At 32.3% G+C, this 12,172-nt stretch overlaps 1 protein-coding gene across 1 annotated transcript in view; it reads left to right on the top strand.

Moving 5' to 3' along the window:
- The window catches only part of LRRIQ1 (leucine rich repeats and IQ motif containing 1), a 100,770-nt gene extending 89,766 nt beyond the window's left edge, over positions 1-11,004 (top strand). Inside the window, exon 26 of the mRNA XM_065743217.1 lies at positions 10,413-11,004. Coding sequence (XP_065599289.1) covers positions 10,413-10,552 — 140 coding nt within the window. The 3' untranslated portion in view covers positions 10,553-11,004. The remainder of the gene's footprint in view (positions 1-10,412) is intronic.
- Positions 11,005-12,172: the final 1,168 nt, after the last annotated feature.

Below are 12,172 nucleotides of genomic sequence, written 5' to 3'. Positions count from 1 at the left end.
CATATAATTGTGATTCTGTAACTGCATCAATAAATTGTTGAGATCCTTCAAGTTCTAAAGGGAAATCTAAAAATGCAGAAGTTATTTTTACTTAGATTTACTCAAATAAAATAAGAACATCAAATATATGCAGTACTGAAAAAAAGGCATTTTATATAATGCAGCAGTGTGACTGGTCATGTTTTTATGAAGATATAACATATAATATTTGCATGTTTTAATTTCAAATTTTTGGAAAACTACCCAACTTCAACATATTTTTTGTTGATTTTTTGGGGGGCAGTTTCACATCATTTCTGAAGTTAAACTTGGTAAAGAATTTTAACATTGTTATGTCCAAAATTAATAAGTATTTCTGTAAGACATGGATGAAATAAATTAGTTCTAATCTATTTTTATTCTATTCCTTGACACAAAAATAATTTAAGAATGAAAGTAATGCTGTGCACATAGTATCTCAGTTTAAGAAAAGCATCTGTGTATAGTGTATGCTTATCTATGTATAGTTGTATTTTCAAAGGAAAAATTTACTTTTATATTTTAAATTGGTGCAACATGTAAAAGAATGGGAAAAAAAAAAAGTAGTTATCCATCTATTTGATGACCTTGCTTGGTCCTCAGTTCTAAAAATTATAGTTACTTATTTCTGCTCACTGATAATTATTTTTCCTTTTCCCTTTCTTGAGATTTTAGGGGACATTGTTTTCTTTTGTTTTATTTTTTCTTTCTTTTTATTTTTCATCCATTTCTGTCTCTCCACCGATCTTGATCTCTGTAATACCTTGTGCCAATGAGTTAAAAAGGGCGGTATATTTTAAGGTGACCTTATGATAACTGTATTTTCTACCTTTCAATTTCACATAAACTCACCTTGCTTTTATAAAAACAAGTAGAAAAGCAGAAAAGACTTTCCTGATGTGTACTTTCTCTGTATTACACACACGCACGTAATGGTTAGTGGCTTACAGAGTTATGCAAGAATCAAGTATTAGCCCTACCTTTTTCAGTACTTCTCATAACTCCATGAATATTGTTATTAATTTCTGGTTATAAAAATTGTTATTGAACACTGGCAATGTAGTTAACACTAAGTTACAAGATGGGCATAGAAATTAAGTAATTAATTTGTGATAACTAGCTTGATAGTAATTTTTATGCAAATAAACAGTTTTTGAGTGCATCACAACAATTCTATTCTGTCTATTCTTGGTCTTTACATTCTTGGTCTATACAACCAATGTTACACATTTAGCCTTCTGTATATCTGCACTGTCTAACTAACATCACAATCTTTACAATAATCTGAATTTTCTATCTTGTCATGTGAGATTCAATCTTTTGACTGGAATTTACAGAATAACTAGAATTTGAAAGTGCAGTGTGATGGGGACTTCTAATTCTTATTTAAAATACTACCTGATATTCTAAATTCTTCTCCCCCCTGGATTTTAGTCTTTCTGATTTCAGTAAAACAGTGTTTTTCAGGAAACAAAACAAAACCTCAAGAAGAAGAAGAAACAAAACTGGGGGCCCAATTTTGTCATTCTTTAATCATTCCTAGTTCTAAAGATGGCCTTTAAATAGTGTCCTCTGCAAAACATTTATCATTTCTTAGATAAATTATAACTTTATTTCACTTTCCTTATTACGAATTCCAGTTCTTATTCTTCCCTTTGAAAGAACCCTTGCCCTGAATTTTTTATTGCCTTCTTTTCTTTTGATGAATCAGAATCACTGAGAAAGTGTTCAGCTTTCTCTTAGGCTGTGTATGATACAGCTTTACTTGTTAAATATTTCTGCTTTCCTACTCCTTTCCTGTTAGAATTTTCTGTATATCCCAGTTCCATAACTACTGTCTTTCATTTAGGATTTGTAAACTCTTTGTAGTAAACATGTCATTTTTCTCTTCATTCCTTTATTCATGTTTTATTTAAGGGCAGCAGATGTCCTCTTAAATAAAAGGTTGTTGTTGCTGTTCTTATTCTCCATTGCAAATTAGAAGTTTGTCATAGAAGTTAAAGGAACTGAGTAAGAAACATTTTAGAATCATGGAAACAAATATAGAGGCATTTATTTAGCAGTCCCTTCAATTTTTTGCAATTTATCTACTTAGTAGAACTTCTTGAAGATAACATTAAAGTTTGTGCTTTCTCCTTAGAAACTTGTAGAAATGCTGTAAACATATGAAGATATTTATAGTACTAATTACTTATCCGCAGTAAAATTCTGCACTCAATTTAACAAAAACCACAACTGCTATCACTATATTAGGAATAAAGCCATCTCTTTAAGCCACATCTGGTAGTATGATCACATAAATGTTAGGACATGCATTTTGTCCAGTACAAGATAATGAGAAAATACAATATGCTGAATATTTTTCTGCTTAGAAAATGAATGGATAAAATGGATGAAAAAGGATTGCACAGTTCTGAAGTAATTAAAATTTACTAGATTTTTTACTTCTTGCTTTGAATATAACGGAAATTAAAAAAGAGAGAAAATTCCTACATTCACAGTGACATTCGTGTCGTTTAGATATTCACTTCAAACCTTGGAACTATTAGACCTACCGCAAGGATTTCTGCCATGTCATATAACAGCAAGTAATAGCAGTTTTAGGTTTTCTTTTATGTGAAAAAGTTGTCATATTGCTTCAAAAAAATATTTCTCACAGCGCAGGAACACTTACTATTTTATAAAGTTGTTGAAGTGGATGGCAGCATTTTTTTGTTTACAATTTTTTCCCCAATACAATCTTCATTTGTTTTTCCTTATTCTCTTTTTCATTGCCAGCTTTACCTTTACACTCTAATCTTTCTGTCAGATATTAATAGTTCTTAATAGTTATAATTATAGTCTTAATAATAAATAGTCTTAATAATAAATAGTCTTAATAGTTAATTAATAGTTCTTCTTTGTTCTAGCCTAAGCTTTCCCTCCAGTCCATCCTTAGGCTTTCTTTTCCATCACTGAGTTTTTTTCCATAGATCTTTGATTAATTTTCTTCCTTTCTCTCTAATTCCTGTAGGACTTAGATATGCCTTGCCAATATTCGAAGATCTCCTAATTTAAATCTCCTCCAAATTTATTTGGCATGTCTTAGTGTACTATTTTGGCACGCCTGACTCTTAATCTTATTCTCTACATCTTTCATTATCATTATCTGTATATATTTCCACTACTTTTTGATAAATTAAGAGTTAAAGCCAATCTAGTGCCTTTAGTGCCTTCTTTGGTCTTTCTTAATCCCCCCCTTGCCTGTTCACAGTTCCTTTCTTCCCCACTGTCAGTCTATTTCTTCTGCCAGCTATGTCAGGGTATTGTTTCAATGTATTTCCAAACTAGCCTTGATCTGTCTCAGATAACCACAGCTCTCTGCTTATTCTTTCAGACTTCTTCCTGTAAGAGCTTCTTATCCTTATCTTCACAATTGCCATAGCTAGAATCTGAGAGTATATAATAGAGAACATATAACAAGCAGTCTGTTTAGTTCCCTGACCTAGCATGACTTTCAACATTATTTTTAGGAACAGTCTTGATTAGCTCCATGTAACATCACAGTAAACTGTGTTTCCCTGTTGACTGATATTTAGAGAAGATAGCAAAAAAAATCAAATTAAAGTTTCTGTGTGATTGGAAGCGATGTTCTTGATTTTTTTTTGGTCTATCTTCCCTAAATATCACAGAAACTTTCATTTGCATGTATTTGATCAAATTTGAACAGATTTTAAAAGCAAAGCTCTGCTAGTTGGCAGATTTCAAGTCATTTCCACAAAAGACAATACAAATATGTCACATATTTTTTCCTTAGAAGTGACCAGCCTTTCAGAAAACTACAGCCAAAGCAAATTACTCAGTTTAATTTTTACCCTAAATTATCAAAATTTGGAAATAGTTAAGGAGCTGGCATACAAAGGAATTACTGAGCTTTAATAACCAGTGGTTCTAAAAGTCCTGTTTACGTGAAGGCTGCTCTGAAAGTGATGCCTTCTATTTTGTTATTTTGGCCCAAGACATCAGAGGCAGATGTTGGTGGTGTGGTAGTAAAGGTTGAACCTTCACCAATATTCCACTGAATTCTGTTGCTGTGTGACAGATGACAGCAGAAGGGTAGTCTGTCGACTATGTCGGTGGTGTTTATCGACACTTGCTGAATGTTTATGGAGGCCAAACAGTGGATCTGAGCACAGTGAGGCATTATTTTTGGTTTCAGCAGTGCTGACAGCAACAGTGGTTCACCTCCAACGTGCAGATTGTTGTGAGTGCAGCATGTGTGCTCTTGTTCATTGCTGTCAAAGATACATAGCTGGTGGTGGTGGCTATTTTGAAGAATACTGTTTTGTAGCTATGAATTTGCTCTATCAAGTAGTGCTGTACTTTTCATATCTGTTGTGATTTCCATGGAAATAAACAGGAATTAATTTTGGAGCAACTTGTGTAGTTAGGAGCATGTTGTATTTTACAGGAAAATGTTTGGAGTATTATAGTTCTTCTGTTATTTTGTTTCCATGTGTAGAAAATGATTAATAAATATTTGTTAGTTATGTCAATATTTTTGTAAACACTTCTCTGTAGGAATTCCTTTATGTGTGTGAATTTGGCGTTAAGAGTTTAGATTATTCAAGTATGTAATTTCCAGTATGACCTGGTTAGAATAGCATCAATGTTTGATTAAAAAAAAAAAAAAAAAGTTTGAATTCATGATATCTATGCAATGTTAAGATTAGTCTTCAGTCCTGCAAACTTGAAGTCAGAGAGACTTAGAAACAAAATTAACACATTGTTCTTCACCTCTCCCTTTTAACCCACACCCTCTTCCAAAAAAGATTATGTTTTATATTCGAATCTCAATAGGGAAGGGAGATGCATCTTTACATATTATGCAGGATTTCATGCAAGATGCTCTTGAGTCTTCTCAATGCTATTCAAATATAAGTGTGAAATATAAAAATATAATGTAAATTTTAAATGCAATAAATAGATTCTCCTTTTTGTTTTAAGGTTAATAAGGCAACTAAAGAAATAAAATATTTTGTAATCTGATTTCAATATAGCCATAAATAACAATATTAAAAAAGTAGCCCTTCTGAGATTTTAGCATTCACCTTTTTCATAGACCTGCTGAACCTAACTTCTTTCCAGAGCTTAAATTGATGTAAATGCTTTGCTGCTGAAGATTCGTTCTGGTCACTTTCATTAAGATGTTGAATTTTTCTTCCATGCATTCTTATGCTGTATTTGCTTTTAAGTAATACAATATGGTAAGGACTTTGAAATTATCTCTCCAGACACACAATGTTAGGTGGATCGATAAATACCCTATGACGTCTACTATGCATCATAAAATTTCTATCATAACCTGTTTAACCAAGCTTTTCTTCTTGGACACCAAGAATTTTATTCAAAGCATTTTACATATTGCATTACTTATCAAAACAGAGGATATGTAAACCTTGACATTTGTTAAAAGACCCAGGCTTTAACCAAAAAAGACCAGAACAAATCAATAGCAGAAAACAGATTAAACAACAGAAAAGTGACTGCTTAGAAATAGAAGCATGTTAACCAAGCCCATGACAAGCTTTCAGCACGTAGTCAAAGGAAATGGTTATTTGATATATACAGTCATCAGAACGTATCTCAGAATATACTAGAGATCCCTACAGTTGAAAGTTACAGTTAATTGAAAGTATACTAAATTACTGTTGCAGTCGCAATCTCCTGAAGCCTACGTTGGCATAGGAGAAATTAAATTGTTTTTTTTTAGCTATGTTAAACTTAATACACTTACCCAGTCCTATTTAACTCTAACCCTAGTAACCCTAAATGGTAAGTATTGTTGCCATTGTTGTTATTATATAATAATAATTATTATTATTATTATTACGGATGTCAAAAGTATTGATATTTTATAGAATAAAAATTTAGTAAAGATATTTATGAGCTTGAAAGAATGTGAAACTTTCTGTTATTGTCTTTTGTTAAGTCCTGTTACAAATATACTCATGGAACATAACATGGAATAAATAATATTATAATCATGATTTTAAATTATTGATAAATCAGAAGCATGGATGTGCTTACTTGTGCATAGATTGCTACATGGAAAAAAAAAAAAAAACCTGTACATTTTGTTCTTTCAATCAAATATTTCTGATAATTTTATTCATTCACATATGCTATTACCTGAAGCACTAGTTTGCAAGACACACATTGTAGTTTAGGAAGAAAATGAGTTATCTTTATATAAAAGGTGTCCATCTGTGTTGCTATTAGTAACACTGAGTTAAAAACTATCTGGGGAAAAAAAAAGTAGTACGGAGATGTAAAGTAAAACTTTCAAATAGAGCACATTCTGAAAAAGAAAGTAAAGTATCTCAGAATTTTTAGATATTTTAATAATGCCTGATGCTGACCTTGCAATGTGTTTTAGATATTTAGATATACGTGTGGTATATCAAAATGTTTTCATTTGCAATTATTTTTAGTGATTCATTTCTTTATTCTTCCATACATTGAACCAAGCATCTTCCCCACTTTTTGTTATTTTCTCACCTTTTCTTAAAATTAAAAAATCTCATTAAGCAGTAAAGTTGAAAAGCTTTCCCAGAGCAGGTATAAATATATTTATCTCCAAGGAAAAGAAGTGAGGTCCAACAAGCACAAGTAAACACAACAAATATAAATACATAAGTCAAATACAATTAGGTTTCAGTTATTTATTAATTTTAATATTTTAAAAAATATGTTGCAAAAAAAAATAGAAAGAAAGAAAGAAAACAAGGTAACTAGGCTGTATTTGAGAATCATTTGTATATTGAATCACTTAATTCAAAATGGCATCATTGTCTCTTACCAAATTCTGTCTTCCTTCATTGTCTTGGTCTAGACAAAATTCTAACCATCTGATGTAGACCTGTCTTTATCAAAAAATTCTGAAGGAAAAGATTGCCTGCTTTGGTAATGTAGAATTAGAAGACCTCTTGTCAACACAGGCATTGACAATAATTGGGCTACGTTAATTTTAATTTACATGAGATATTTTTATTTCTCACAACACTACCTAGATGCTTGCTTTGTATTTGCATGCAGGTGCTGCTCTTAGTTTGCCACAAGAGTGTCCCTGCCTGGATTCTTGATGAAACTGCAAAGGACATGAATTAAAAATAAGCATGTAATTTTAGGGCCACATGTGTGATGAACCAGTTAAATCCTATATTTGCAGTGTGTTCCATTTTCAGTTTTCTTTCTTCCATTAAACTCTAGGAGAAAGAAATGTGATAAATTTCTTTCTCATAGTTGACTAATATCTTCAATGTAAATGAACTGTTTCTTTGCCTTACAACTTTCAGTCATAATTAGCATCTAAGCCACTAGCAGTTCTGTGACTATGTGTGAGAATTAATTATAACATGAACAGGATTGAGAAAACTTCATTATGCTTCTACATCAGTCTCATGCATATCTCTGAGAATTCTTCTGTAGAGTACTGGCTGTTCTTCTGCATGCCAGTTCTGTTTTTCATCACTCCAGATAGACCTATAACTGGAACAACAATTATGATTATAATACCCATCTCTTAGTATTATTGAAGTGATATCACAAGTATGTTCTCAGAAGAAAAATGTGTTTATATCCACTTCAAAGACAGGAAGGTGTAATATAGAATGGGGGCAGATGGGAAAACTGGAGCTGTTTAGACTGTAGAAAAGAATGCTGAGGGGAGACCTCATTGTTTTCTGTAACTACCTGAAAAGGAACTTGCAATGGGGAAGCTGTTAGTCTCTTTTCTCAGATAACAAGTGATAAAATACGAGGCAATGGCCTCACATTACACCAAGGGAGGCTTAGATTGAATCTCAGGAAGAATGTCTTCTCAGAAGAGGTTGTTAGGCACTGAAACAGGCTTCCTGTGGTTGAGTCCCAGTCCCCATGTGGATGCAGTGCTTATGGAAACGATTTAGCAGTAGACTTGTATTGTTAGGTGGATGGATGAACTTGGTGATCTTAAAGGTCTTTTCCAACCTAAATGATTCCATAGTTCTATAATTTGCAGGGTGTGCACTTTTCCATCCTATTTTCAAGGAATATTTTCATTCTAAATTAGTTGATCATTCCCTATAATTATTTTATTTTATTTGGCTTAAAGTGCTAAGAACCATGTGAAGGGTGGAAAGGATACAGAGTAGTCTATGCTTTGATAAACATTGTCTAGATCACTACTGTAGGTAACGTGTAAAGCGGACCTTAGGAAGTCAAACCAGTGCTTCAGGCTGAATAAAGGCAAAGAGAGACATGACAACCAGACTTTGAGATATCCTGTGGTTTGTTAAACCTGGATTCAAGGAAACAGAGAGTATTTGAGATTTTGAAAAAATACCTTCAGGCTGAGAACTTATCCTACCCTATTACTGAGACCACAAGGTCGACAGATTTTGAGCTATGATTCTCACATAGAAGGTAGTTTTGTCAAATTGTATGCACTCAAAATTAATAAGATGTTACGTTATACTTAGAAAATATTTTACAACAATGCCCTCTAAGCAATGTATCAATCAGTTACAATTAAAAATAAAAAATAATAATGATTTGTAAACTATTGACCCTGTAGTTTAGACAAGCATAATTCATGCTATGACAGATAGAGCTGTCATTATGCCAAAATAAAAGCATATATTACTAACTTGTAAGGATTTTCTACAGGAGTCTTGTAGTGAACTACAGCAAGTCTTCAGGGATTTCTTAATGGAATAATAATATAACTTTCATAGTAACTGTAAGACTAGATATCCCTTCCAAAGAATTGTGTACAATTTTAAGTGGGAAGCCAAGAGATCTACATTTACAGATTTCTGAAGTCCACCATGAAAGTAATATTTAACATTACAGATAGGTTCTTAGACAAGTAAGATTGTTAGTCCAGAAATGATCCAGGTTAGGCAAGCAGAATTTGGTCAGCTTCCTGTTTTGCTACACTGGATTCACTTCTAAAGTAGTTTTCAAATTTCTTATTGTTGGGTTTGTCCTGACATTTCTGTTTATTCAATTTTCAGAATTAAATAATAAAAATATTTGTTTCATCAAAATACATGAGTAACTGGTATGTTTAATTTATCTTTATCACTGATATAATCTAAAAGATGAGTGCATAGGAGATCTTGAGCATACACTAGCCCAAAGCATTTTTCCAGTCTAAACATGTAATAGATACTTCCTTTTATTTTCTTTTCCTTTTTTCTTTCATTTCTTTTTTTTTTCTTTTGGATTTTTTTTCACCAAAGGTCATACTGCACAATCCTTTTGTTGTTGTTTGAAAACTTTTCCAATTTCAGGTAAAAATATCTTTAAATTAATCAAGAGGCCCAATATTTTTATTATTTTTTTTATTTTAAAGTTTCCTTAGGCAGTTAATTTACTAATTTGAAGATCTCAGCTTTCAATTAATGTATTACAGCTCCCAGACAAAAGAATTAATAGAATGATACTGTTTGATTAAACAGCTAGATACTGGTTTTTTTTTTAATAAAAGCTTTTCTTCACTAGAGGTGAAGAAATGATTTGAGGTGTTAAATAATGCTTGGTAAATGTATGTAATTATTAATCATCCTTTTGATATGTGAAGATGTTTGTAGCACTTGTATTTAATTAGCTATCATGATAATTTTATACATATAACTGCTACACTGCGAACATCATGTCATCCACTTGCTAAGTTTGACAAGAGAGTTTAAGTTGTTTTCTGCAGATGCTTACATGCAGATACACGTCCAAGAAAGACATTTCCATCTGTAAAATGCTGGTTTATGTAAAATGAATACTTTTGGTCGGAACTGCTGTTTATTTTTATTTATCAGAGCTGTCTTAAGTATTTTGTATAAATTGCCATCTAAGTTACTCAATTGTCTGTGTGTATTACAGTGCAAGTTTTTATTTAATGTATTTCTATGTGTATTTAGACTTGGTTTGGCAGCACACAGCTTTAATCAAAGTTCAAGTATTCCTGAGCTTTGAAAGAATAAATATCTATTTTGTTTGGTTTAGAAAATTAAAATAACTTTTAAAATTGATATACTTTAGATCTAAATCCAGTTGGAAGATGGATGACATCGCTCGTTTCTATGTACAAAGCATTCTGAATCTCTGTATCTGTTTAAAATCCATTCAGAATAGGCAGATAGTGGCCCACTAAAAATGTGATAATTAAGATCTTTGATTTTGCTTGTCTGTTTATCAGCAATTACTGCATTGTGAAAAATACCTGTATGACTTTTAAACCAGGAAGGAATGCATAATTATAAAAGGTGTGTTCTGTCAAATTGGACATAGCAGTATGTTTTATTAAATTAAAATGAACATGATGCAGTGAAATTTTTGTTTGTTTTAATTTCATATGTCTGTTTGTTTCTTAGAAAAGAATGTATCTACTCCAGAAAAATCACATTTGGGTCCATCCTGTAGAGAACGGATATCGTTTCGAGACCATCCATTGCAGTACAGTGGAGGATGGGGGACAGGCAAAAAGAGGCAAAATGTTAAAAATATTAGCTGAATATTGGAGATTGTTTAACTAAATGATTCAGTCAAATTTTTGGTTCCCAAAACATATGGAGAACTGTTTTCTTTTAAGACTGTGAATATATCTACATATATATTTTAGTTTATAAGCAGTTTCAGTTAACTACATATGACTTATTTTATTATACATGGTTACAGTGGTTTGGGGTTTTTTCTGGTCAAATTATTTTGTAGCTGTCAGTAGATTATCTTAGTTTGTCTTTTCAATTGCTTATATATTTATGTGGTGTAGGGTGCAGAATCAATTAGCTCTAGAAGAATTGTTGTTCAGTGAATAAGTTTAGGCTTGCTTATAAAAACTTGTTGGGATGTGGAGATGTATTAATATTTCTTGCTTATATGATGTATGCCATATATCAAAACTGTAAACTCTCATTTTCTCATGAATAAACTGCACATTTATAATCCATGTTTTAGACTGTAACATCTGATGTCATTCTTAAAAAAGTCTGTTTAACATGTTTTACTGAGGCAGCAAAAATTCACAGCATGTTAGAAACGTGCAGATAGTGGGAATCTTTTTTGTTTTGGGTTTTTGTTTTTTTTTTTGCTGTTGTTATTTGGTTTTTTTGTTTGGTTTTTTGTTTTGTTTTTTTTTACAGTAATACAAGAAATCCCCTTGAGTTTCACCCTAAAATATTGTGATAATACGATAAAGCGACTTATTAAAATTTCACATTTCAAATACTTCTAACATTTTCCTAGATGGTTTAAGTAATAAACAAATGCATTTACTAACCTTTTGTTTTGTGCTGGTCTAGTGTAACGCTACATCTACAAGATACTTCTAACCCAACTGTTTTTTCATGCAAACCTATGTAAAAAATCTATAGAAAGAAACAAAATATATGACATTTAAACTATTCATACCACTGCAAGATAGAAACCCTGAAGTGGATATGTAACTCATTACTACTAGTGAATTCTTTTCCCATTAACAAACAGGGCAGAAGAGGTTCTTTGATTTCAAAGCCTTACATTATTTTAATGTTTTCCATTCTGGGGGTTGAAATTGCTAATTGGATCTAGAGGAGTCTGCTTTTGGATTTCCTCTTCTGTTTTTGTCCAGTATTGTAAAGGCTCAGTCTCTTACAGAGTGAGAGAGGTGGAGAGGGTGGTGGGGCTTGAAAATTCAGTCTGTAAAGAAGATAAATTCATGTGTTGTGTCTGTTTTTAAAATGTACTTAAATTTCATATGACATAATTTTGGGAGGTGCTTTTATATGCTATCATGCATATATGACTGTGGATTGAAAGCAGTTATCTCCATTTTTGTGAATGCTCATATAGTTGGCAAGAAGTAACTATCTGCCTGGGTATAGGAAGGTACTACAGGGGGATCTGAACAAGCTGGATCACTGGTATGAGGTCAGTGGAACAAAGTGTAACATGACCAAGTTCCACATCCTGTTTTTTGGCTATAGCAACCCCAAGCAACCCTTCAGGCTTGAGGTAGAGTGGCTAGAAGACTGCATAGAGGTAATGGACCCAGGAGTATTGGTCGATGCTTGGCTGAACATGAGCCAGCAGTGTGCCCAGGTGGCCAAGAAGGCCAATGACATCCTGGCTTGTATCAGAAATAGTGTTACCAGCA

This window comes from Cyrtonyx montezumae, unplaced genomic scaffold (assembly GCF_038088225.1).
Source record: "Cyrtonyx montezumae isolate F1298 unplaced genomic scaffold, pur_monq_1.0 scaffold_3, whole genome shotgun sequence".
Lineage (NCBI taxonomy): Eukaryota > Metazoa > Chordata > Aves > Galliformes > Odontophoridae > Cyrtonyx > Cyrtonyx montezumae.
This window is presented reverse-complemented; position numbering and strand designations above follow the sequence as displayed.